Source organism: Carcharodon carcharias (genome assembly GCF_017639515.1).
Source record: "Carcharodon carcharias isolate sCarCar2 chromosome 24 unlocalized genomic scaffold, sCarCar2.pri SUPER_24_unloc_1, whole genome shotgun sequence".
Classification (NCBI taxonomy): Eukaryota; Metazoa; Chordata; class Chondrichthyes; order Lamniformes; family Lamnidae; genus Carcharodon; species Carcharodon carcharias.
Genome location: NW_024470584.1, coordinates 2,938,695 through 2,966,412, shown reverse-complemented (window position 1 = coordinate 2,966,412; position 27,718 = coordinate 2,938,695). Strand labels below are relative to the sequence as shown.

The 27,718-nt window shown below is 47.0% G+C and overlaps 1 protein-coding gene across 2 annotated transcripts in view; it reads right to left on the bottom strand.

The window, feature by feature from the left end:
• The window catches only part of b4galt3 (UDP-Gal:betaGlcNAc beta 1,4- galactosyltransferase, polypeptide 3), a 65,025-nt gene that overhangs the window by 1,577 nt on the left and 35,730 nt on the right, over window positions 1-27,718 (bottom strand). The window contains exons 5-7 of one of the 2 annotated variants that reach the window (XM_041180628.1): window positions 10,032-10,154; window positions 6,397-6,469; window positions 1,468-1,572 (exon numbers count right to left, since the gene is read on the bottom strand). In XM_041180628.1, the coding sequence (XP_041036562.1) occupies window positions 1,483-1,572; window positions 6,397-6,469; window positions 10,032-10,154 (286 nt within the window). In that variant the 3' untranslated portion in view covers window positions 1,468-1,482. The remainder of the gene's footprint in view (window positions 1-1,467; window positions 1,573-6,396; window positions 6,470-10,031; window positions 10,155-27,718) is intronic. The other variant, XM_041180627.1, reaches the window with a different exon arrangement.

The following is a 27,718-nucleotide window of genomic DNA, read 5'->3' as shown; positions in this document are numbered from 1 at the left end:
GAGAGATGTAGAAAGAGAGAGAGAGTGACAGGAATTGAGAGATGTAGAAAGAGAGAGAGAGTGACAGGAATTGAGAGATGTAGAAAGAGAGAGAGAGTGACAGGAATTGAGAGATGTAGAAAGAGAGAGAGAGTGACAGGAATTGAGAGATGTAGAAAGAGAGAGAGAGTGACAGGAATTGAGAGATGTAGAAAGAGAGAGAGAGAGTGACAGGAATTGAGAGATGTAGAAAGAGAGAGAGAGAGTGACAGGAATTGAGAGATGTAGAAAGAGAGAGCGCCACAGAAAGGGAGAGATGTAGACAGAGAGAGCGATAGAGAAAGAGTGACGGAAGAGGAGAGATGTAGAAAGAGAGAGAGAGAGAGAGCGCAACAGGAAGTGGGAGATGTAGACAGACAGAGAGAGAGAGCGATAGAGAAGGAACGACGGAAGAGGAGAGATGGAGAAACACAGAGAGAGAGCGCGCGACAGGAAGTGGGAGATTTAGACAGACAGAGAGAGAGAGAGAGAGTGTGACAGGAAGTGGGAGATGTAGACAGACAGAGAGAGAGAGAGAGAGCGCGACAGGAAGTGGGAGATGTAGACAGACAGAGAGAGAGAGCGATAGAGAAGGAGCGACGGAAGAGGAGAGATGGAGAAACACAGAGAGAGAGAGCGCGTGACAGGAAGTGGGAGATGTAGACAGACAGACAGAGAGAGAGAGAGTGTGACAGGAAGGGAGAGATGTAGAAAGAGAGAGGGAGAGAGCGCAACAGGAAGCGAGAGATGTAGACAGACAGAGAGAGAGAGATAGAGAAAGAGCGACAGGAGGCGAGTGATGTAGACAGGGAGAGCGATAGAGAAAGAGCGACGGGCGGTGAGAGATGTAGACAGCAAGAGAGCGCACCAGGAAGCGAGAGATGTAGACAAACAGAGAGAGAGAGAGAGAGATAGAGAGCGCAACAGGAAGCGAGAGATGTAGACAAACAGAGAAATAGAGAGCGCAACAGGAAGCGAGAGATGTAGACAGACAAAGCGATAGAGAAAGAGCGACGGGAGGCGAGAGATGTAGACAGACAGAGAGTGAGTGATAGAGAAAGAGCGATGGGAAGGGAGAGATGGAGAAAGAGAGAGAGAGATAGAACATGGTCAGTGGGTAATGAATTTTCTCCTCACCCTGCGACTGTAGGTCACAGAAATGCCAATCGTAAGGGTCATGTACCAGGTGGCAAAGTGTCGAAGGGAAAAATGCGATGTCAACATAACCCGTGAGGGATCACGAGCAACCCAGTCGGTTCCTAAAGAGATATTCACCTGAAACTGCAGTTTGAGACTCCCCCAGGCGCTGGTCCAGCCTTCCTGGGACCTGCACCCCAGCATTGGCTGGCACCCCTCTCACCCCCACTCAGATAGCGCCAACCCCACACCCCCCCCCCCCACCCCTCCCATCCACCCCCCACCCCCCATACTCGCCATCGCCCACCCTACCTTCTTGGATTCTCCTCATTGCCCTTGTCCAGTTTGTGTTTGATCATTTTGTATCGTCCCAGAGAGAGGGGAGGGCGAGAAATCCGCATCCCTGCCAATTGCAGCCTGTGGAGGAGAGCAGAGAGCTCAGTGTAGGGAGTGACTGTGGAGAGGGAGGGAGAGCGGGAGGGGAGAGCTCAGTGTAGGGAGTCACTGTGGAGAGGGAGGGAGAGCGGGAGGGGAGAGCTCAGTGTAGGGAGTGACTGTGGAGAGGGAGGGAGAGCGGGAGGGGAGAGCTCAGTGTAGGGAGTGACTGTGGAGAGGGAGGGAGAGCGGGAGGGGAGAGCTCAGTGTAGGGAGTGACTGTGGAGAGGGAGGGAGAGCGGGAGGGGAGAGCTCAGTGTAGGGAGTGACTGTGGAGAGGGAGGGAGAGCGGGAGGGGAGAGCTCAGTGTAGGGAGTGACTGTGGAGAGGGAGGGAGAGCGGGAGGGGAGAGCTCAGTGTAGGGAGTGACTGTGGAGAGGGAGGGAGAGCGGGAGGGGAGAGCTCAGTGTAGGGAGCGACTGTGGAGAGGGAGGGAGAGGGAGAGCGGGAGGGGAGAGCTCAGTGTAGGGAGTGACTGTGGAGAGGGAGGGAGAGCGGGAGGGGAGAGCTCAGTGTAGGGAGTCACTGTGGAGAGGGAGGGAGAGCGGGAGGGGAGAGCTCAGTGTAGGGAGTGACTGTGGAGAGGGAGGGAGAGGGAGAGCGGGAGGGGAGAGCTCAGTGTAGGGAGTGACTGTGGAGAGGGAGGGAGAGCGGGAGGGGAGAGCTCAGTGTAGGGAGTCACTGTGGAGAGGGAGGGAGAGCGGGAGGGGAGAGCTCAGTGTAGGGAGTCATTGTGGAGAGGGAGGGAGAGCGGGAGGGGAGAGCTCAGTGTAGGGAGTGACTGTGGAGAGGGAGGGAGAGTGGGAGGGGAGAGCTCAGTGTAGGGAGTGACTGTGGAGAGGGAGGGAGAGCGGGAGGGGAGAGCTCAGTGTAGGGAGTGACTGTGGAGAGGGAGGGAGAGCGGGAGGGGAGAGCTCAGTGTAGGGAGTGACTGTGGAGAGGGAGGGAGAGCGGGAGGGGAGAGCTCAGTGTAGGGAGTGACTGTGGAGAGGGAGGGAGAGCGGGAGGGGAGAGCTCAGTGTAGGGAGTCACTGTGGAGAGGGAGGGAGAGCGGGAGGGGAGAGCTCAGTGTAGGGAGTGACTGTGGAGAGGGAGGGAGAGCGGGAGGGGAGAGCTCAGTGTAGGGAGTCACTGTGGAGAGGGAGGGAGAGCGGGAGGGGAGAGCTCAGTGTAGGGAGTGACTGTGGAGAGGGAGTGAGAGCGGGAGGGGAGAGCTCAGTGTAGGGAGCGACTGTGGAGAGGGAGGGAGAGGGAGAGCGGGAGGGGAGAGCTCAGTGTAGGGAGTGACTGTGGAGAGGGAGGGAGAGCGGGAGGGGAGAGCTCAGTGTAGGGAGTGACTGTGGAGAGGGAGGGAGAGCGGGAGGGGAGAGCTCAGTGTAGGGAGTGACTGTGGAGAGGGAGGGAGAGCGGGAGGGGAGAGCTCAGTGTAGGGAGTCACTGTGGAGAGGGAGGGGAGTGAGGGGGAGAAAGGGAGGGAAGAGGTCAGTGTAGGGGGTCACGATGGAGGGGGAGAGAGGGAGAGGAGGAAGTGAGGGGAGAGGAGGGAGTGAGTAGGGAGAGGGAGAGGAGGGAGTGAAGGGGAGACAGAGAGGGGAAAGGTCAGTATAGGGCGTCACTATGGAGGGGGAGGGGGACAGAGGGAGAGGGGGGAGTGATGGGGAGAGAGGGAGGGGAAAGGTCAGCATAGGGGATGACTATGGAGAGGGAGGGGAGGTGGGGAAAGAGGGAGAGGAGAAAGGAGGATTGGGGAAGAGATGGAGGGGAGACAGTGAGAGAGAAGGCGGGGGTGAGAGAGAGGGAAGGGAGAGGGAGTGAGGGTAAAGCGTATGAGGGGAATGGGGAGAGGAGGGAGGGGAGAGAAGAAGAGTGGGGAGAGAGGGAGGGGAATGAGGACAGAGAATGAGGGAGGTGAAATGGGCTAGAGAGGTAGAGAAGGAGGGGAGAGAGCAAGTATAGAGAGAGGGGATAGAAAGGGTAGAGAGGGAGGGGAGAGAAGGGGTAGAGAGGGAGGGGAGAGAAGGGGTAGAGAGGGAGGGGAGAGAAGGGGTAGAGAGGGAGGGGAGAGAAGGGGTAGAGAGGGAGGGGAGAGAAGGGGTAGAGAGGGAGGGGAGAGAAGGGGTAGAGAGGGAGGGGAGAGCTCAGTGTTCAAGGTTCTCCATGGAGGGGGGCTGCTATAGAGAGAACAGAGAGAAGTGAGAGGGACATTAGAAAAGGAGAGAGGGGGAGGGGTGAGATGGAGAGGGAGGGAGAGAGAAAGGGGAGAGGGACGGGAGAGAGCAGATGAGCAGGGGGTAGTGGGAGAGAAAGGGACTTAGAGGGAGAGATGGAGGGATTGTCAAGAAACTATCATAATTTTCATAATGTTTTTGGAATTTATTATAAGGTAGGAATAGTGTTTGTGTGTGTGTGTGTGTGACTTAATTGAACTAAAGGCAGCTGGCCTGAATGATTTGATGTATCAGAAGAGAAGCTGGGTTTGAATTGTTCAATGGATAAACATGGCTGAAGTTTTAGAATGTGAGGTGTAAAGGGAAAGTTTGCACTTTTAGATAAAGCAGAGTAATTTGATTTCAAAAGAGAGTGTGAAATATTACACTTAGCCAGAAGAAGCCAAACAGTGTGTTTATTTTTCCCAAAGCTTCCTGATAAAATTGGTACGATGAAAGGTGATTATTAGAAAAGTACTGTTGAAAAGACATATTGGGAACAATGGGATTTCCATTACAAAGGGAGAAACCTGCAGAAGGGAGACGAGGTTGCGTGCAAGAAGAAGGAATTCTAAGATCCAACAAGTGTGAAGAGCCTCCAGCCTCGAAGCCTAAAACTTCTGTCTGCAGGAACTGCAGTGAAGAGAACTCACTTTGAATTCGACTGTTCAGGGCACTGTGTAACTTTGCCTGGGTCTGTTTCCAATTTGTTGCCTTAACGGAGGTGTAACTGGGGGTGAAATTAACATGCGGAGCTTGGAGTTACCAGAGTAGTAATTTGGAAACCTACGTATGTGCTTAAAATCATTTTATTTATGAATAAAGGTTTAATTTAGATTTGTCAGAAACCTTTAAGACTCAGTGATCTTAGTACTGCTGAATTCAGGCACACATCTCGAAATAGATACAAATTGTGAAATTGATGTGGCAGTTCCAAATTTCTCTCTAGGATCTGAACAACTCAGCGTTTACCATCTGCTGTGCCATAACGGGAACTAGATAGCGGAGCGCGTGAGGGAGAGGGCGGAGGGAGAGAGGGAAAAAGCATATGAGGGAGAGGGTAGGGGGGAGAAGAAGAGTGGAGAGATTTGATGAGGGACAGTCTTAGCAGGAAAGAGGGGATTATGGAAGGGACGAGGGAGAGAAGCAGAGATAGTTGACGGTAAAGTTACAGTCAGTAACGCAGGGTGCTGGGGGGGAGAGGGGTTACTGAGTGACAGTGTGAGGGAGCTGGATTAACATCAGTAGAGATACAGTCAGTAACACAGGGCGCTGGGGGGAGAGGGGTTACTGAGTGACGGTGTGAGGGAGCTGGATTAACATCAGTAGAGATACAGTCAGTAACACAGGGTGCTGGGGGGAGAGGTGTTACTGAGTGACAGTGTGAGGGAGCTGGATTAACATCAGTAGAGATACAGTCAGTAACACAGGGCGCTGGGGGGGGAGAGGTGTTACTGAGTGACAGTGTGAGGGAGCTGGGTTAACATCAGTAGAGTTACAGTCAGTAACACAGGGTGCTGGTGGGAAAGGTTACTGAGTGACAGTGTGAGGGAGCTGGATTAACATCAGTAGAGATACAGTCAGTAACACAGGGTGCTGGTGGGAAAGGTTACTGAGTGACAGTGTGAGGGAGCTGGATTAACATCAGTAGAGATACAGTCAGTAACACAGGGTGCTGGGGGTCAGGGGTTACTGAGTGACAGTGTGAGGGAGCTGGATTAACATCAGTAGAGATACAGTCAGTAACACAGGGCGCTGGGGGAGAGGGGTTACTGAGTGACAGTGTGAGGCTGCTGGATTAACATCAGTAGTGATACAGTCAGTAACACAAGGTGCCTGGGGGAGAGGAGTTACTGAGTGACAGTGTGAGGGAGCTGGATTAACATCAGTAGAGATACAGTCAGTAACACAGGGCACTGGGGGGTGAGGGGTTACTGAGTGACAGTGTGAGGGAGCTGGATTAACATCAGTAGAGATACAGTCAGTAACACAGGGTGCTGGGGGGAGAGGGGTTACTGAGTGACAGTGTGAGGGAGCTGGATTAACATCAGTAGAGATACAGTCAGTAACACAGGGTGCTGGGGGGAGAGGGGTTACTGAGTGACAGTGTGAGGGAGCTGGATTAACATCAGTAGAGAGACAGTCAGTAACATAGGGTGCTGGGGGAGAGGGGTTACTGAGTGACAGTGTGAGGGAGCTGGCTTAACATCAGTAGAGATACAGTCAGTAACACAGGGTGCTGGGGGAGAGGGGTTACTGAGTGACAGTGTGAGGGAGCTGGATTAACATCAGTAGAGATACAGTCAGTAACACAGGTTGCTGGGGGAGAGGGGTTACTGAGTGACAGTGTGAGGGAGCTGGATTAACATCAGTAGAGATACAGTCAGTAACACAGGGCGCTGGGTGAGTGGGGTTACTGAGTGACAGTGTGAGGGAGCTGGATTAACATCAGTAGAGATACAGTCAGTAACACAGGGTGCTGGGGGAGAGGGGTTACTGAGTGACAGTGTGAGGGAGCTGGATTAACATCAGTAGAGATACAGTCAGTAACACAGGGTGCTGGGTGAGAGGGGTTACTGAGCGACAGTATAAAACTCACCTTTAAAAAATGACGTTCCTGGAACATTGAAGGAGACAGAATGAGAGGGAGGAATATAGGAAGGCAGACAGGACTGAGGGAATGGAAGAGAGAATGATATATGAATGAAAATGAGAACAATAGAAACATCAACAAGGCAACAGGAACAATCAACAATGATGATCAGACATTCCAAGATCCAGAACTCGCTCCCCCTCAATCTCTCGACTTCAGTCTCTCTCTCTTCCCCCTCAATCTCAGACAGTCTCTCTCCCTCTCCCTATTTCTGTCTTTCTCCGCCAATTCTTTTCCTTTTACTCTTGATCTCTGACATCCGGTCTCTCCCTCGTCCCCTTCAGTCGCTCTCAGTTCCTGTCTCTGCACACCTCGATATCTCAATTCCTGTCTATCTCTGCTATCACGCAGGAGTGAGTTACACACTGGAATCTAATCGAGGGGTTCGGGGTGGTTTATATATAGAATAACAGATACCCGGGAGTGAGTTACAATACTGGAGTCTAATCGAGCGGTCCGGGGTGGTTTATATATAAAATAACATGCCATGGAGTGAGTTACAGATTGGAATCTAATCGAGGGGTTCAGGGTGGTTTATATACAGAATATCAGATTCCCAGGAGTGAGTTACAGACTGGAATCTAATCAAGGGACTCAGGGTGGTTTATATCTCGAATAATAGATACCGGGAGTGAGTTACAGACTGGAATCTAATCGAGGGGTTCAGGGTGGTTTAAAAACAGAATAACAGATACCTGGGAGTGAGTTACAGACTGGAATCTAATCGAGGGGTTCAGGGTGGTTTAAAAACAGAATAACAGATACCCGGGTGTGAGTTACAGACTGGAATCTAATCGAGGGGTTCAGGATGCTTTATAAATAGAATAACATGCCATGAAGTGAGATACAGGCTGGAATCTAATCGAGGGGTTCGGGGTGGTTTATATATAGAATAACAGATACCCGGTAGTGAGTTACAGACTGGAATCTAATCGAGGGGTTCGGGGTGGTTTATGTATAGAATAACAGACACCCTGGAGTGTGTTACAGACTGGAATCTAATCAAGGGTTTCGAGGTGGTTTATATATAGAATAACAGATACCCGGGAGTGAGTTACTGATTGGAATCTAATCGAGGGGTTCAGTGTGGTTTATATATAGCAGCCAATGCCCAAATGCAGCAAGACCTGGACAATATCCAGGTTTGGGCTGACAAGCGACAAGTAACATTCACGCCACACACGTGTCAGATATTGACCATCTCCAACAAGAGAGAATCCAACCTTTATCCCTTCATGGTCAATGGAATTACCATCACTGAAACCTCCAATTATCAACATCCTTGGGAGTTACCATTGACCAGAAACCGAACTGGACTAGACATATAAATACTGTGGCTACAAGAGCAGGTCAGAGGCTGGGAATCCTGCGGAGAGTAACTCACCTCCTGACTCCCCAAAGCCTGTTCACCATCTACAAGGCACAAGTCAGGAGTGTGATGGAATACTCCCCACTTGCCTGGATGAGTGCAGCTCCCACAACACTCAAGAAGCTCGACACCATCCAGGACAAAACAGCCCCGCTTGATTGTCACCCCATCCACAAACATTCACTCCCTCCACCACCGACACACAGTAGCCACAGTGTGTGTACCATCTACAAGATGCACTGCAGGAATTCACCAAGGCTCCTTCGACAGCACCTTCTAAACCCACAACCACTACCATCCAGAAGGACAAGGGCAGCAGACAGATGGGAACACCACAACCTGTAAGTTCTTTCACTGTTGCTGGATCAAAATCCTGAAACTCCCTCAATAACATCACTGTGGGTGTACCTACACCACAGGGACAAAATCCTGGAACTCCCTCACTAACAGCGCTGTGGGTGTACCTACACCACAGGGACAAAATCCTGGAACTCCCTCCCTAACAGCACTGTGGGTGTACCTACACCACAGGGACAAAATCCTGGAACTCCCTCCCTAACAGCACTGTGGGTGTACCTACACCACAGGGACAAAATCCTGGAACTCCCTCCCTAACAGCACTGTGGGTGTACCTACACCACAGGGACAAAATCCTGGAACTCCCTCCCTAACTGCACTGTGGGTGTACCTACACCACAGGGACAAAATCCTGGAACTCCCTCCCTAACAGCACTGTGGGTGTACCTACACCACAGGGACAAAATCCTGGAACTCCCTCCCTAACAGCGCTGTGGGTGTACCTACACCACAGGGACAAAATCCTGGAACTCCCTCCCTAACAGCGCTGTGGGTGTAACTACACCACAGGGACAAAATCCTGGAACTCCCTCCCTAACAGCGCTGTGGGTGTACCTACACCACAGGGACAAAATCCTGGAACTCTCTCCCTAACAGCACTGTGGGCATTTAGGGATGGACAGTACATGCTGGCCGAGCAAGTGAAGCCCACATCACATGAATGATTTTAAAAAAAAAATAGCAGGAGTGAATTACAGGCTAGAATCTAATTGAGAGGTTCGGGGTGGTTTATATATAGAATAACAGATACCCGGAAGTGAGTTACAGACTGAAATCTAATCAATGGGTTCAGGGTGGTTTATATATAGAATAACAGATACCCAGGAGTGAGTTACAGGTTGGAATCTAATCGAGGGGTTCAATGTGGTTTATACATAGAATAACAGATACCCGGGAGTGAGTTACAGACTGGAATCTAATCGAGGGGTTCGGGCTGGTTTATATACAGAATAACAGATACCCGGGAGTGAGTTACAGACTGGAATGTAATCGAGGGGTTCGGGGTGGTTTATATTTAGAATAACAGATACCCAGGAGTGAGTCACAGACTGGAATCTATGCGATGAGTTCAGGGTGGTTTATATATAGAATAATAGATACCGGGAGTGAGTTACAGACTGGAATCTAATCGAGGGGTTCGGGTGGTTTATATAGATTAACAGATACCTGTAGTGAGTTACAGACTGGAATCTAATCGAGGGGTTCGGGCGTGGTTTATATATAGAATAACAGATACCCGGGAGTGAGTCACAGACTGGAATCTATTCGATGGGTTCGGGGTGGTTTATATATATAATAACAGATACCCCGGAGTGAGTTACAGACTGGAATCTAATCAAGGGGTTCAAGGTGGTTTATATACAGAATAACAGATACCAGGGAGTGAGTTACAAACTGGAATCTAATCGATGGGTTCAGGGTGGGTTATATATAGAATAACCGATACCTGGGAGTCAGTTACAGACTGGAATCTAATCAAGGGGTTCGGGGTGGTTTATATATAGAATAACAGATACCCGGGAGTGAGTTACAGACTGGAATCTAATCGAGGGGTTCGGGGTTGTTTATATATAGAATATCAGATACCCGGGAGTGAGTTACAGACCGGAATCTAATCGAGGGGTTCGGGGTGGTTAATATACAGAATAACAGATACCCGGGAGTGAGTTACAAACTGGAATCTAATCGAGGGGTTCGGGGTGGTTTATATATAGAATAACAGATACCCGGGAATGAGTTACAGACTGGAATCTAATCGAGGGCTTCGGGGTGGTTTATATATAGAATAACAGACACCCGGGAGTGAGTTACAGACTGGAATCTACGAGGGGTGAACGGGAGGGGAAGGGTTTACCTGGTCGCTATGTCATCATCCTCCCCACCCCAGCCCCAATATTCATTGGGGAAGCCATTCATCTGGAGATACTGTTCTGGAGTAACTGCTGACACCCCACCAAAGTATGTCTTGTATGGAAGCCTGCAAGGTAAAAAAAAAATTCACAAAAAATATGAAGATAAATATTTATTCAGGAATATTCATTTAATAGTGATTTCAGTGTGTGTGTGTGAGTCCGGGTGTGAAGGAACACTCCTTTAATAGTGATTTCAGTGTATCTGTGATTCCGGGTGTGAAGGAACACTCCTTTAATAGTGATTTCAGTGTGTGTGTGTGAGCCCGGGTGTGAAGGAACACTCCTTTAATAGTGATTTCAGTGTGTGTGAGCCCGGGTGTGAAGGAACACTCCTTTAATAGTGATTTCAGTGTGTGTGAGCCCGGGTGTGAAGGAACAATCCTTTAATAGTGATTTCAGTGTGTGTGTGTGAGCCCGGGTGTGAAGGAACACTCCTTTAATAGTGATTTCAGTGTGTGTGAGCCCGGGTGTGAAGGAACACTCCTTTAATAGTGATTTCAGTGTGTGTGAGTCCGGGTGTGAAGGAACACTCCTTCAATAGTGATTTCAGTTTGTGTGAGTCCGGGTGTGAAGGAACACTCCTTCAATAGTGATTTCAGTGTGTGTGAGCCCGGGTGTGAAGGAACACTACTTTAATAGTGATTTCAGTGTGTGTGAGTCCGGGTGTGAAGGAACACTCCTTCAATAGTGATTTCAGTTTGTGTGTGTGAGAGCGGGTGTGAAGGAACACTCCTTTAATAGTGATTTCAGTGTGTGTGTGTGAGCCCAGGTGTGAAGGAACACTCCTTTAATAGTGATTTCAGTGTGTGTGTGTGAGCCTGGGTGTGAAGGAACACTCCTTTAATAGTGATTTCAGTGTCTGTGTGAGAGCGGGTGTGAAGGAACACTCCTTTAATAGTGATTTCAGTGTGTGTGTGTGTGAGCGTGGGTGTGAAGGTACACTCCTTTAATAGTGATTTCAGTGTCTGTGTGAGAGCGGATGAGAAGGAACACTCCTTTAATAGTGATTTCAGTGTGTGTGTGTGAGTCCGGGTGTGAAGGAACACTACTTGAATAGTGATTTCAGTGTCTGTGTGAAACCGGGGGTGAAGGAATACTCCTTTAATGGTGATTTCAGTGTGTGTGTGTGTGAGCCCGGCTGTGAAGGAACACTCCTTTAATAGTGATTTCAGTGTGTGTGTGTGAGCCCGGGTGTGAAGGAACACTCCTTTAATAGTGATTTCAGTGTGTGTGTGAGTCTGGGTGGGAAGGAACACTCCTTTAATATTGATTTCAGTGTGTGTGTGAGCCCGGGTGTGAAGGAACACTCCTTTAATAGTGATTTCAGTGTGTGTGTGAGCCCGGGTGTGAAGGAACACTCCTTTAATAGTGATTTCAGTGTGTGTGTGAGTCTGGGTGGGAAGGAACACTCCTTTAATATTGATTTCTGTGTGAGTGAGCCCGGGTGTGAAGGAACACTCCTTTAATGGTGATTTCAGTGTGTGTGAGCCCGGGTGTGAAGGAACACTCCTTTAATAGTGATTTCAGTGTGTGTGAGCCCGGGTGTGAAGGAACACTCCTTTAATAGTGATTTCAGTGTGTGTGAGTCCGGGTGTGAAGGAACACTCCTTCAATAGTGATTTCAGTTTGTGTGTGTGAGAGCGGATGTGAAGGAACACTCCTTTAATAGTGATTTCAGTGTCTGTGTGAGAGCAGGTGTGAAGGAACACTCCTTTAATAGTGATTTCAGTGTGTGTGAGTCCGGGTGTGAAGGAACACTCCTTTAATAGTGATTTCAGTGTGTGTGAGTCCGGGTGTGAAGGTACACTCCTTTAATAGTGATTTCAGTGTGTGTGTGTGAGCCCGGGTGTGAAGGTACACTCCGTTAATAGTGATTTCAGTGTGTGTGTGAGAGCGGGTGTGAAGGAACACTCCTTTAATAGTGATTTCAGTGTGTGTGAGTCCGGGTGTGAAGGAACACTCCTTTAATAGTGATTTCAGTGTGCGTGTGTGAGCCCGGGTGTGAAGGTACTCTCCTTTAATAGTGATTTCAGTGTGTGTGTGAGAGCGGGTGAGAAGGAACACTCCTTTAATAGTGATTTCAGTGTGTGTGTGTGTGAGCCCGGGTTTGAAGGTACACTCCTTTAATAGTGATTTCAGTGTCTGTGTGAGAGCGGGAGTGAAGGAACACTCCTTTAAAAGTGATTTCAGTGTCTGTGTGAGAGCGGGTGTGAAGGAACACTCCTTTAATAGTGATTTCAGTGCGTGTGATCCCGGGTGTGAAGGAACACTCCTTTAATAGTGAATTCAGTGTGTGTGTGTGAGCCCGGGTGTGAAAGAACACTCCTTTAATAGTGATTTCAGTGTCTGTGTGAGAGCGGGTGTGAAGGAACACTCCTTTAATTGTGATTTCAATGTGTGTGTGTGTGAGCCCGGGTGTGAAGGTACACTCCTTTAAAAGTGATTTCAGTGTGTGTGTGTGTGTGTGTGAGCCCGGGTGTGAAGGAACACTCCTTTAATAGTGATTTCAGTGTGTGTGTGTCTGGGTGTGAAGGAACACTCCTTTAATAGTGATTTCTGTGTGAGTGAGCCCGGGTGTGAGGAACACTCCTTTAATAGTGATTTCAGTGTGTGTGTGCGAGTCCAGGTGTGAAGGAACACTCCTTTAATAGTGATTTCAGTGTGTGTGTGTGAGCCCGGGTGTGAAGGAACACTCCTTTAATAGTGATTTCAGTGTGTGTGAGCCTGGGTGTGAAGGAACACTCCTTTAATAGTGATTTCAGTGTGTGTGAGCCCGGGTGTGAAGGAACACTCCTTTAATAGTGATTTCAGTGTGTGTGTGTGAGTCCAGGTGTAAAGGAAAACTCCTTTAATAGTGATTTCAGTGTGTGTGTGTGAGCCCGGGTGTGAAGGAACACTCCTTTAATAGTGATTTCAGTGTGTGTGAGCCCGTGTGTGAAGGAACACTCCTTTAATAGTGATTTCAGTGTGTGTGAGAGCCCATGTGTGAAGGATCACTCCTTTAATAATGATTTCAGTGTGTGTGTGTGTGAGCCTGGGTGTGAAGGAACACTCCTTTAATAGTGATTTCAGTGTGTGTGAGTCCGTGTGTGAAGGAACATTCCTTTAATAGTGATTTCAGTGTGTGTGTGTGAGCCCAGGTGTGAAGGAACACTCCTTTAATAGTGATTTCAGTGTGTGTGTGTGAGCCCGGGTGTGAAGGAACATTCCTTTAATAGTGATTTCAGAGTGTGTGTGTGAGCCCGGGTGTGACGGAACACTCCTTTAATAGTGATTTCAGTGTGTGAGTGTGAGTCCGGGTGTGAAGGAACACTCCTTCAATAGTGATTTCAGTTTGTGTGTGTGAGAGCGGATGTGAAGGAACACTCCTTTAATAGTGATTTCAGTGTCTGTGTGAGAGCAGGTGTGAAGGAACAATCCTTTAATAGTGATTTCAGTGTGTGTGAGTCCGGGTGTGAAGGAACACTCCTTTAATAGTGATTTCAGTGTGTGTGTGTGTGAGCCCGGGTGTGAAGGTACACTCCGTTAATAGTGATTTCAGTGTGTGTGTGAGAGCGGGTGTGAAGGAACACTCCTTTAATAGTGATTTCAGTGTGTGTGAGTCCGGGTGTGAAGGAACACTCCTTTAATAGTGATTTCAGTGTGCGTGTGTGAGCCCGGGTGTGAAGGTACTCTCCTTTAATAGTGATTTCAGTGTGTGTGTGAGAGCGGGTGAGAAGGAACACTCCTTTAATAGTGATTTCAGTGTGTGTGTGTGTGAGCCCGGGTTTGAAGGTACACTCCTTTAATAGTGATTTCAGTGTCTGTGTGAGAGCGGGAGTGAAGGAACACTCCTTTAAAAGTGATTTCAGTGTCTGTGTGACAGCGGGTGTGAAGGAACACTCCTTTAATAGTGATTTCAGTGCGTGTGATCCCGGGTGTGAAGGAACACTCCTTTAATAGTGATTTCAGTGTCTGTGTGTGAGCCCGGGTGTGAAGGAACACTCCTTTAATAGTGATTTCAGTGTGTGTGAGTCTGGGTGTGCAGGAACACTCCTTTAATAGTGATTTCAGTGTCTGTGTGAGAGCGGGTGTGAAGGAACACTCCTTTAATTGTGATTTCAGTGTGTGTGTGTGTGAGCCCGGGTGTGAAGGTACACTCCTTTAAAAGTGATTTCAGTGTGTGTGTGTGTGTGTGAGCCCGGGTGTGAAGGAACACTCCTTTAATAGTGATTTCAGTGTGTGTGTGAGTCTGGGTGTGAAGGAACACTCCTTTAATAGTGATTTCTGTGTGAGTGAGCCCGGGTGTGAAGGAACACTCCTTTAATAGTGATTTCAGTATGTGTGTGCGAGTCCAGGTGTGAAGGAACACTCCTTTAATAGTGATTTCAGTGTGTGTGTGTGTGAGCCCGGGTGTGAAGGAACACTCCTTTAATAGTGATTTCAGTGTGTGAGTGTGAGCCCGGGTGTGAAGGAACACTCCTTTAATAGTGATTTCAGTGTGTGTGAGCCTGGGTGTGAAGGAACACTCCTTTAATAGTGATTTCAGTGTGTGTGAGCCCGGGTGTGAAGGAACACTCCTTTAATAGTGATTTCAGTGTGTGTGTGTGAGTCCAAGTGTGAAGGAAAACTCCTTTAATAGTGATTTCAGTGTGTGTGTGTGAGCCCGGGTGTGAAGGAACACTCCTTTAATAGTGATTTCAGTGTGTGTGAGCCCGGGTGTGAAGGAACACTCCTTTAATAGTGATTTCAGTGTGTGTGAGAGCCCATGTGTGAAGGATCACTCCTTTAATAGTGATTTCAGTGTGTGTGTGTGTGAGCCTGGGTGTGAAGGAACACACCTTTAATAGTGATTTCAGTGTGTGTGAGTCCGGGTGTGAAGGAACACTCCTTTAATAGTGATTTCAGTGTGTGTGTGTGAGCCCAGGTGTGAAGGAACACTCCTTTAATAGTGATTTCAGTGTGTGTGTGTGAGCCCGGGTGTGAAGGAACACACCTTTAATAGTGATTTCAGTGTGTGTGTGTGAGCCCGGGTGTGACGGAACACTCCTTTAATAGTGATTTCAGTGTGTGAGTGTGAGCCCGGGTGTGAAGGAACACTCCTTTAATAGTGATTTCAGTGTGTGTGAGTCTGGGTGTGAAGGAACATTCCTTTAATAGTGATTTCAGTGCGTGTGAGCCCGGGTGTGGAGGAACACTCCTTTAATAGTGATTTCAGTGTGTGTGTGTGAGTCCAGGTGTGAAGGAAAACTCCTTTAATAGTGATTTCAGTGTGTGAGTGTGAGCCCGGGTGTGGAGGAACACTCCTTTAATAGTGATTTCAGTGTGTGTGTGTGAGTCCAGGTGTGAAGGAAAACTCCTTTAATAGTGATTTCAGTGTGTGTGAGCCCGGGTGTGAAGGAACACTCCTTTAATAGTGATTTCAGTGTGTGTGTGTGAGAACTTGGGTGAGAAGGAACACTCCTTTAATATTGATTTCAGTGTGTGTGAGCCCGGGTGTGAAGGAACACTCCTTTAATAGTGATTTCAGTGTGTGTGAGCATGGGTGTGTAGGAACACGCTTTTAATAGTCATTTCAGTGTATGTGAGCCCGGGTGTGAAGGAACACTCCTTTAATAGTGATTTCAGTGAGTTTTTGAGCCCGGGTGTGAAGGAACACTCCTTTAATAGTGATTTCAGTGTGTGTGAGTCCGGGTGTGAAGGAACACTCCTTTAATAGTGATTTCAGTGTGTGTGAGTCCGGGTGTGAAGGAACACTCCTTTAATAGTGATTTCAGTGTGTGTGAGTCCGGGTGTGAAGGAACACTCCTTTAATAGTGATTTCAGTGTGTGTGAGACCGGGTGTCAAGGAACAGTTCTTTAATAGTGATTTCAGTGTGTGTATGTGAGCCTGGGTGTGAAGGAACAATCCTTTAATAGTGATTTCATGGTCTGTGTGAGCCCGGGTGTGAAGGAACACTCCTTTAATAGTGATTTCAGTGTGTTTTTGAGCCCGGGTGTGAAGGAGAACTCCTTTAATAGTGATTTCAGTGTGTGTATGAGTGTGTGAGAGTCTGGGTGTGAAGGAACGCTCCTTTAATAGTGATTTCAGTGTGTGTGTGAGAGCCTGGGTGTGAAGGGACGCTCCTTTAATAGTGATTTCAGTATGCGTGAGAGTCCGGGTATATAGGAAGAATCCTTTAATAGTGATTTTAGTGTGTGTGTGTGTGTGTGTGTGTGTCCGGGTGTCAAGGAACACTCCTTTAATAGTGATTTCAGTGTGTGTGAGCCCGGATGTGAGGGAACACTTCTTTAATAGCGATTTCAGTGTGTGTGAGCCCGGGTGTGAAGGAACACTCCTTTAACAGTGATTTCAGTGTGTGTGTGTGAGCCCGGGTGTGAAGGAACACTCTTTGAATAGTGATTTCAGTGTGTGTGTGTGAGAACTTGGGTGAGAAGGAACACTCCTTTAAAATTGTTTTCAGTGTGTGTGAGCCCGGGTGTGAAGGAACACACCTTTTATAGTGATTTCAGTGTGTGTGAGCATGGGTGTGAAGGAACACGCTTTTAATAGTGATTTCAGTGTATGTGAGCCCGAGTGTGAAGGAACACTCCTTTAATAGTGACTTCAGTGTGTTTTTGAGCCCGGGTGTGAAGGAACACTCCTTTAATAGTGATTTCAGTGTGTGTGAGTCCGGGTGTTAAGGAACACACCTTTAATAGTGATTTCAGTGTGTGTGAGTCCGGGTGTGAAGGAACACTCCTTTAATAGTGATTTCAGTGTGTGTGAGTCCGGGTGTGAAGGTACACTCCTTTAATAGTGATTTCAGTGTGTGTGAGACCGGGTGTCAAGGAACACTCCTTTAATAGTGATTTCAGTGTGTGTGAGTCCGGGTGTGAAGGAACACTCCTTTAATAGTGATTTCAGTGTATGTGAGCCCGGGTGTGAAGGAACACTCCTTTAATAGTGATTTCAGTGTGTTTTTGAGCCCGGGTGTGAAGGAACACTCCTTTAATAGTGATTTCAGTGTGTGTGAGCCCGGGTGTGAAGGAACACTCCTTTAATAGTGATTTCAGTGTGTGTGAGCCCGGGTGTGAAGGAACACTCCTTTAATAGTGATTTCAGTGTGTGTGTGAGTCTGGGTGTGAAGGAACACTCCTTTTATAGTGATTTCAGTGTGTGAGTGAATCTGGGTGTGAAGGAACACTCCTTTAATAGTGACTTCAGTGTGTGTGTGAGAGCCTGGGTGTGAAGGAACACTCCTTTAATAGTGTTTTCAGTGTGTGTGAGCCCGGGTGTGAAGGAACACTCCTTTAATAGTGATTTCAGTGTGTGTGTGAGTCCGGGTGTGAACGAACACTCCTTTAATAGTGATTTCAATGTGTGTGTGAGCCCGGGTGTGAAGGAACACTCCTTGAATAGTGATTTCAGTGTGTGTGAGAGAGCCTGGGTGTGAAGGAACACTCCTTTAATAGTGATTTCAGTGCGTGTGTGAGTCCGGGTATATAGGAAGAATCCTTCAATAGTGATTTCAGTGTGTGTGAGAGTCCGGGTATATAGGAAGAATCCTTCAATAGTGATTTCAATGCGTGTGTGTATGTGAGCCCGGGTGTGAAGGAACACTCGTTTTATAGTGATTTCAATGTGTGTTTCATAGTTCTGGTGTGAAGGAACACTCCTTCAATAGTGATTTCAGTGTGTGTGGGCCCAGGTGTGAGGGAACACTCCTTTCAAAGTGATTTCAGTGCGTGTGTGAGAGCCCGGGTGTGAAGGACACTCCTTTAATAGTGATTTCAGTGTGTGTGTGAGCCCGGTTGTCGAGGAACACTCCTTTAATAGTGATTTCAGTGTATGTGAGTCCGGGTGTGAAGGAACACTCCTTTAAAAGTGATTTCAGTGTATGTGTATGAGCCCGGGTGTGAAGGAACACTCCTTTAATAGTGATTTCAGTCTGTGTGAGCCCGGGTGTGAGGGAACACTTCTTTAATAGTGATTTCAGTGTGTGTGTGTGTGAGCCCGGGTGTGAAGGAACACTTCTTTAATATTGATTTCAGTGTGTGTGTGAGAGCTTGGGTGAGAAGGAACACTCCTTTAATATGGATTTCAGTGTGTGAGAGACCGGGTTTGAAGGAACACTCCTTTAATAGTGATTTCAGTGTGTGTGAGTCCGGGTGTGAAGGAACACTTCTTTAATAGTGATTTCAGTGTGTGTGAGCCCGGGTGTGAAGGAACACTCCTTTAATAGTGATTTCAGTGTGTGTGTGAGTGTGTGAGAGTCTGGGTGTGAAGGAACGCTCCTTTAATAGTGATTTCAGTGTGTGTGTGAGAGCCTGGGTGTGAAGGAACACTCCTTTAATAGTGATTTCAGTGTGTGTGTGAGTGTGTGAGAGTCTGGGTGTGAAGGAACGCTCCTTTAATAGTGATTTCAGTGTGTGTGTGAGAGCCTGGGTGTGAAGGAACACTCCTTTAATAGTGATTTCAGTGTGTGTGAGAGTCCGGGTATATAGGAAGAATCCTTTAATAGTGATTTTAGTGTGTGTGTGTGTGTGTGTGTGTGTGTGTGTGTGTGTGTGTGAGTCCGGGTGTCAAGGAACACTCCTTTAATTGTGATTTCAGTGTGTGTGAGCCCGGGTGTGAAGGAACACTCCTTTAATAGTGATTTCAGTGTGTGTGTTTGACCCCGGGTGTGAAGGAACACTCCTTTAATAGTGATTTTAGTGTGTGTGTGAGAGCCCGGGTGTGAAGGAACACTCCTTTAATAGTGATTTCAGTGTGTGTGTGTGAGAACTTGGGTGAGAAGGAACACTCCTTTAATATTGATTTGTGTGTGTGAGACGGGGGGGAAGGAACACACCTTTAATAGTGATTTCAGTGTATGTGAGCCCGGGTGTGAAGGAACACTCCTTTAATAGTGATTTCAGTGTGTTTTTGAGCCCGGGTGTGAAGGGACACTCCTTTAATAGTGATTTCAGTGTGTGTGAGCCCGGGTGTGAAGGAACACTCCTTTAATAGTGATTTCAGTGTGTGTGAGCCCGAGTGTGAAGGAACACTCCTTTAATAGTGATTTCAGTGTGTGTGAGCCCGGTTGTGAAGGAACACTCCTTTAATAGTGATTTCAGTGTGTGTGTGAGTCTGGGTGTGAAGGAACACTCCTTTTATAGTGATTTCAGTGTGTGTGTGAGTCTGGGTGTGAAGGAACACTCCTTTAATAGTGATTTCAGTGTGTGTGAGAGAGCCTGGTTGTGAAGGAACACTCCTTTAATAGTGATTTCAGTGTGTGTGATCCCGGGTGTGAAAGAACACTCCTTTAATAGTGATTTCAGTGTGTGTGTGAGTCCGGGTGTGAACGAACACTCCTTTAATAGTGATTTCAGTGCATGTGTATGAGCCCGGGTGTGAAGGAACACTCCTTTAATAGTGATTTCAGTCTGTGTGAGCCCGGGTGTGAGGGAACACTTCTTTAATAGTGATTTCAGTGTGTGTGATCCCGGGTGTGAAGGAACACTCCTTTAATAGTGATTTCAGTGTGTGTGTGAGCCCGGGTGTGAAGGAACACTTCTTTAATATTGATTTCAGTGTGTGTGTGAGAGCTTGGGTGAGAAGGAAGACTCCTTTAATATGGATTTCAGTGTGTGAGAGACCGGGTTTGAAGGAACACTCCTTTAATAGTGATTTCAGTGTGTGTGAGTCCGGGTGTGAAGGAACACTCCTTTAATAGTGATTTCAGTGTGTGTGAGCCCGGGTGTGAAGGAACACACCTTTAATAGTGATTTCAGTGTGTGTTTGATTCCGGGTGTGAAGGAACACTCTTTCAATAGTGATTTCAGTGTGTGTGAGCCAGGGTGTGAAGGAACACTCCTTTAATAGTGATTTCAGTGTGTGTGAGCCCGGGTCTGCAGGAACACTCCTATAATAGTGATTTCAGTGTGTGTGTGTGAGAGTCCGGGTGTGAAGGAACACTCCTTTAAAACTGATTTCAGTGTGTGTGTGAGCCCGGGTCTGCAGGAACACTCCTATAATAGTGATTTCAGTGTGTGTGAGCCTGCGTGTGAAGCAACACTCCTTTAATAGTGATTTCAGTGTGGGTGTGTGAGTCCGGGTGTGAAGGAACGCTCCTTTAATAGTGATTTCAGTGTGTGCGTGAGCCCGGGTGTGAAGGAACACTCCTTTAATAGTGATTTCAGTGTGTGTGTGAGTGTGTGAGAGTCTGGGTGTGAAGGAACCCTCCTTTAATAGTGATTTCAGTGTGTGTGTGAGAGCCTGGGTGTGAAGGAACACTCCTTTAATAGTGATTTCAGTGTGTGTGAGAGTCCGGGTATATAGGAAGAATCCTTTAATAGTGATTTTAGTGTGTGTGTGTGTGTGTGTGTGTGTGTGTGTGAGTCTGGGTGTCAAGGAACACTCCTTTAATAGTGATTTCAGTGTGGGTGTGTGAGTCCGGGTGTGAAGGAACGCTCCTTTAATAGTGATTTCAGTGTGTGCGTGAGCCCGGGTGTGAAGGAACACTCCTTTAATAGTGATTTCAGTGTGTGTGTGTGAGAACTTGGGTGAGAAGGAACACTCCTTTAATATTGATTTGTGTGTGTGAGCCCGGGTGTGAAGGAACACTCCTTTAATAGTGATTTCAGTGTGTGTGAGCCCGGTTGTGAAGGAACACTCCTTTAATAGTGATTTCAGTGTGTGTGTGAGTCTGGGTGTGAAGGAACACTCCTTTTATAGTGATTTCAGTGTGTGTGTGAGTCTGGGTGTGAAGGAACACTCCTTTAATAGTGATTTCAGTGTGTGTGATCCCGGGTGTGAAGGAACACTCCTTTAATAGTGATTTCAGTGTGTGTGTGAGTCCGGGTGTGAACGAACACTCCTTTAATAGTGATTTCAATGTGTGTGTGAGTCCGGGTGTGAAGGAACCCTCCTTGAATAGTGATTTCAGCGTGTGAGAGCCCGGGTGTGAAGGAACACTCCTTTTATTGTTATTTCAGTGTGTGTGAGAGAGCCTGGGTGTGAAGGAACACTCCTTTAATAGTGATTTCAGTGCGTGTATGAGTCCGGGTATATAGGAAGAATCCTTCAATAGTGATTTCAATGTGTGTGTGTATGTGAGCCCGGGTATGAAGGAACACTCCTTTAATAGTGATTTCAGTGTGTGTGAGAGTCCGGGTATATAGGAAGAATCCTTCAATAGTGATTTCAATGTGTGTGTGTATGTGAGCCCGGGTGTGAAGGAACACTCCTTTTATAGTGATTTCAATGTGTGTGTCATAGTTCTGGTGTGAAGGAACACTCCTTTAAAAGTGATTTTAGTGTGTGTGTGTGTGTGTGTGTGAGTCTGGGTGTCAAGGAACACTCCTTTAATTGTGATTTCAGTGTGTGTGATCCCGGGTGTGAAGGAACACTCCTTTAATAGTGATTTCAGTGTGTGTGTGAGTCCGGGTGTGAACGAACACTCCTTTAATAGTGATTTCAATGTGTGTGTGAGCCCGGGTGTGAAGGAACACTCCTTGAATAGTGATTTCAGCGTGTGAGAGCCCGGGTGTGAAGGAACACTCCTTTTATTGTTATTTCAGTGTGTGTGAGAGAGCCTGGGTGTGAAGGAACACTCCTTTAATAGTGATTTCAGTGCGTGTATGAGTCCGGGTATATAGGAAGAATCCTTCAATAGTGATTTCAATGTGTGTGTGTATGTGAGCCCGGGTATGAAGGAACACTCCTTTAATAGTGATTTCAGTGTGTGTGAGAGTCCGGGTATATAGGAAGAATCCTTCAATAGTGATTTCAATGTGTGTGTGTATGTGAGCCCGGGTGTGAAGGAACACTCCTTTTATAGTGATTTCAGTGTGTGTGTGTGCGTGTGTGTGTGTGTGTGAGTCCGGGTGTGAAGGAACACTCCTTTAATAGTGATTTCAGTGTGTGTGAGCCCGGGTGTGAGGGAACACTCCTTTAATAGTGATTTCAGTGTGTGTGAGTCCGGGTGTGAAGGAATACTCCTTTAATAGTGATTTCAGTGTGTGTGAGCCCGGGTGTGAAGGAACACTCCTTTTATAGTGATTTCAATGTGTGTGTCATAGTTCTGGTGTGAAGGAACACTCCTTTAATAGTGATTTTAGTGTGTGTGTGTGTGTGTGTGAGAGTCTGGGTGTCAAGGAACACTCCTTTAATTGTGATTTCAGTGTGTGTGAGCCCGGGTGTGAAGGAACACTCCTTTAATAGTGATTTCAGTGTGTGTGTGTGAGCCCGGGTGTGAAGGAACACTCCTTCAATAGTGATTTCAGTGTGTGTGTGAGAGCCCGGGTGTGAAGGAACACTCCCTTAATAGCGATTTCAGTGTGTGTGTGTGAGAACTTGGGTGAGAAGGAACACTCCTTTAATATTGATTTGTGTGTGTGAGCCCGGGTGTGAAGGAACACACCTTTAATAGTGATTTCAGTGTATGTGAGCCCGGGTGTGAAGGAACACTCCTTTAATAGTGATTTCAGTGTGTTTTTGAGCCCGGGTGTGAAGGAACACTCCTTTAATAGTGATTTCAGTGTGTGTGAGCCCGGGTGTGAAGGAACACTCCTTTAACAGTGATTTCAGTGTGTGTGAGCCCGGGTGTGAAGGAACACTCCTTTAATAGTGATTTCAGTGTGTGTGAGCCCGAGTGTGAAGGAACACTCCTTTAATAGTGATTTCAGTGTGTGTGAGCCCGGGTGTGAAGGAACACTCCTTTAATAGTGATTTCAGTGAGTGTGAGCCCGGTTGTGAAGGAACACTCCTTTAATAGTGATTTCAGTGTGTGTGTGAGTCTGGGTGTGAAGGAACACTCCTTTTATAGTGATTTCATTGTGTGTGTGAGTCTGGGTGTGAAGGAACACTCCTTTAATAGTGATTTCAGTGTGTGTGATCCCGGGTGTGAAGGAACACTCCTTTAATAGTGATTTCAGTGTGTGTGTGAGTCCGGGTGTGAACGAACACTCCTTTAATAGTGATTTCAATGTGTGTGTGAGCCCGGGTGTGAAGGAACACTCCTTTAATAGTGATTTCAGCGTGTGAGAGCCCGGGTGTGAAGGAACACTCCTTTTATTGTTATTTCAGTGTGTGTGAGAGAGCCTGGGTGTGAAGGAACACTCCTTTAATAGTGATTTCAGTGCGTGTATGAGTCCGGGTATATAGGAAGAATCCTTCAATAGTGATTTCAATGTGTGTGTGTATGTGAGCCCGGGTATGAAGGAACACTCCTTTAATAGTGATTTCAGTGTGTGTGAGAGTCCGGGTATATAGGAAGAATCCTTCAATAGTGATTTCAATGTGTGTGTGTATGTGAGCCCGGGTGTGAAGGAACACTCCTTTTATAGTGATTTCAATGTGTGTGTCATAGTTCTGGTGTGAAGGAACACTCCTTTAATAGTGATTTCAGTGTGTGTGTGTGCGTGTGTGTGTGTGAGTCTGGGTGTGAAGGAACACTCCTTTAATAGTGATTTCAGTGTGGGTGAGCCCGGGTGTGAGGGAATACTCCTTTAATAGTGATTTGTGTGTGTGTGAGAGACAGGGTGTGAAGGAACACTCCTTTAATAGTGATTTCAGTGTGTGTGTGTGTGCGTGTGTGTGTGTGTGTGTGTGAGTCCGGGTGTGAAGGAACACTCCTTTAATAGTGATTTCATTGTGTGTGAGCCCAGGTGTGAAGAAACACTCCTTTAATAGTGATTTCAGTGTGTGTGAGCCCGGGTGTGAAGGAACACTGCTTTAATAGTGATTTCATTGTGTGTGTGAGTCCGGGTGTGAAGGAACACTCCTTTAATAGCGATTTCAGTGTGTGAGAGCCCGGGTGTGAAGGAACACTCCTTTAATAGCGATTTCAGTGTGTGAGAGCCTGGGTGTGAAGGAACACTCCTTTAATAGTGATTTCAGTGTGTGTGTGTGAGCCCGGGTGTGAAGGAACACTCCTTTAATAGTGATTTCAGTGTATGTGAGCCCGGGTGTGAAGGAACACTCCTTTAATAGTGATTTCAGTGTGTGTGTGTGTGCGTGTGTGTGTGTGTGAGTCCGGGTGTGAAGGAACACTCCTTTAATAGTGATTTCAGTGTGTGTGAGTCCAGGTGTGAAGGAATACTCCTTTAATAGTGATTTCAGTGTGTGTGAGCCCGGGTGTGAAGGAACACTCCTTTAATAGTGATTTCAGTGTGTGTGTGTGAGCCCGGGTGTGAAGGAACACTCCTTTAATAGTGATTTCAGTGTGTGTGTGAGAGCCCGGGTGTGAAGGAACACTCCTTTAATAGCGATTTCAGTGTGTGTGTGTGAGAACTTGGGTGAGAAGGAACACTCCTTTAATATTGATTTATGTGTGTGAGCCCGGGTGTCAAGGAACACACCTTTAATAGTGATTTCAGTGTATGTGAGCCCGGGGTGTGAAGGAACACTCCTTTAATAGTGATTTCAGTGTGTGTGTGAGCCCGGGTGTGAAGGAACACTCCTTTAATAGTGATTTCAGTGTGTGTGAGCCCGGGTGTGAAGGAACACTCCTTTAATAGTGATTTCAGTGTGTGTGAGTCCGGGTGTGAATGAACACGCCTTTAACAGTGATTTCAGTGTGTGTGAGTCCAGGTGTGAAGGAACACTCCTTTAATAGTGATTTCAGTGTGTGTGAGCCCGAGTGTGAAGGAACACTCCTTTAATAGTGATTTCAGTGTGTGTGAGCCCGGGTGTGAAGGAACACTCCTTTAATAGTGATTTCAGTGAGTGTGAGCCCGGTTGTGAAGGAACACTCCTTTAATAGTGATTTCAGTGTGTGTGTGAGTCTGGGTGTGAAGGAACACACCTTTTATAGTGATTTCAGTGTGTGTGTGAGTCTGGGTGTGAAGGAACACTCCTTTAATAGTGATTTCAGTGTGTGTGATCCCGGGTGTGAAGGAACACTCCTTTAATAGTGATTTCAGTGTGTGTGTGAGTCCGGGTGTGAACGAACACTCCTTTAATAGTGATTTCAATGTGTGTGTGAGCCCGGGTGTGAAGGAACACTCCTTGAATAGTGATTTCAGCGTGTGAGAGCCCGGGTGTGAAGGAACACTCCTTTTATTGTTATTTCAGTGTGTGTGAGAGAGCCTGGGTGTGAAGGAACACTCCTTTAATAGTGATTTCAGTGCGTGTATGAGTCCGGGTATATAGGAAGAATCCTTCAATAGTGATTTCAATGTGTGTGTGTATGTGAGCCCGGGTATGAAGGAACACTCCTTTAATAGTGATTTCAGTGTGTGTGAGAGTCCGGGTATATAGGAAGAATCCTTCAATAGTGATTTCAATGTGTGTGTGTATGTGAGCCCGGGTGTGAAGGAACACTCCTTTTATAGTGATTTCAATGTGTGTGTCATAGTTCTGGTGTGAAGGAACACTCCTTTAATAGTGATTTCAGTGTGTGTGTGTGCGTGTGTGTGTGTGAGTCTGGGTGTGAAGGAACACTCCTTTAATAGTGATTTCAGTGTGTGTGAGCCCGGGTGTGAGGGAATACTCCTTTAATAGTGATTTGTGTGTGTGTGAGAGACAGGGTGTGAAGGAACACTCCTTTAATAGTGATTTCAGTGTGTGTGTGTGTGTGCGTGTGTGTGTGTGTGTGAGTCCGGGTGTGAAGGAACACTCCTTTAATAGTGATTTCAGTGTGTGTGAGTCCAGGTGTGAAGGAATACTCCTTTAATAGTGATTTCAGTGTGTGTGAGCCCGGGTGTGAAGGAACACTCCTTTAATAGCGATTTCAGTGTGTGAGAGCCCGGGTGTGAAGGAACACTCCTTTAATAGTGATTTCAGTGTGTGTGTGTGAGCCCGGGTGTGAAGGAACACTCCTTTAATAGTGATTTCAGTGTGTGTGTGAGAGCCCGGGTGTGAAGGAACACTCCTTTAATAGTGATTTCAGTGTGTGTGTGTGAGAACTTGGGTGAGGAGGAACACTCCTTTAATATTGATTTGTGTGTGTGAGCCCGGGTGTGAAGGAATACTCCTTTAATAGTGATTTCAGTGTGTTTTTGAGCCCGGGTGTGAAGGAACACTCCTTTAATAGTGATTACAGTGTGTGTGAGTCCGGGTGTGAAGGAATACTCCTTTAATAGTGATTTCAGTGTGTGTGAGCCCGTGTGTAAAGGAACACTGCTTTAATAGTGATTTCAGGGTGTGTGTGAGTCCGGGTGTGAAGGAACACTCCTGAAATAGTGATTTCAGTGTGTGTGTGAGTCCGGGTGTGAAGGAACATTCCTTTAATATTGATTTCAGTGTGTGTGAGCCTGGGTGTGAAGGAACACTCCTTTAAAACTGATTTCAGTGTGTGTGTGAGCCCGGGTCTGCAGGAACACTCCTATAATAGTGATTTCAGTGTGTGTGAGCCTGCGTGTGAAGCAACACTCCTTTAATAGTGATTTCAGTGTGGGTGTGTGAGTCCGGGTGTGAAGGAACGCTCCTTTAATAGTGATTTCAGCGTGTGAGAGCCCGGGTGTGAAGGAACACTCCTTTTATTGTTATTTCAGTGTGTGTGAGAGAGCCTGGGTGTGAAGGAACACTCCTTTAATAGTGATTTCAGTGCGTGTATGAGTCCGGGTATATAGGAAGAATCCTTCAATAGTGATTTCAATGTGTGTGTGTATGTGAGCCCGGGTATGAAGGAACACTCCTTTAATAGTGATTTCAGTGTGTGTGAGAGTCCGGGTATATAGGAAGAATCCTTCAATAGTGATTTCAATGTGTGTGTGTATGTGAGCCCGGGTGTGAAGGAACACTCCTTTTATAGTGATTTCAATGTGTGTGTCATAGTTCTGGTGTGAAGGAACACTCCTTTAATAGTGATTTCAGTGTGTGTGTGTGCGTGTGTGTGTGAGAGTCTGGGTGTGAAGGAACACTCCTTTAATAGTGATTTCAGTGTGTGTGAGCCCGGGTGTGAGGGAATACTCCTTTAATAGTGATTTGTGTGTGTGTGAGAGACAGGGTGTGAAGGAACACTCCTTTAATAGTGATTTCAGTGTGTGTGTGAGTCCGGGTGTGAAGGAACACTCCTTTAATAGCGATTTCAGTGTGTGTGAGCCCGGGTGTGAAGGAACACTGCTTTAATAGTGATTTCAGTGTGTGTGTGAGTCCGGGTGTGAAGGAACACTCCTTTAATAGCGATTTCAGTGTGTGAGAGCCCGGGTGTGAAGGAACACTCCTTTAATAGTGATTTCAGTCTGTTTGAACCCGGGTGTGAAGGAACACTCCTTTCATAGTGATTTCATTGTGTGTGTGTGTGAGCCCCGGTGTGAAGGAACACTCCTTTAATAGTGACTTCATGGAATGCGTGAGTCCGGGTGTGAAGGAACACTCCTTTAATAGTGATTTCAGTGTGTGTGTATGTGCCCGGGTGTGAAGGAACACTCCTTTAATAGTTATTTCAGTGTGTGTGAGTCCGGGTGTGAAGGAACACTCCTTTAATAGTGATTTCAGTGTGTGTGAGCCCGGGTGTGAAGGAACACTCCTTTAATAGTGATTTCAGTGAGTGTGAGCCCGGTTGTGAAGGAACACTCCTTTAATAGTGATTTCAGTGTGTGTGTGAGTCTGGGTGTGAAGGAACACACCTTTTATAGTGATTTCAGTGTGTGTGTGAGTCTGGGTGTGAAGGAACACTCCTTTAATAGTGATTTCAGTGTGTGTGATCCCGGGTGTGAAGGAACACTCCTTTAATAGTGA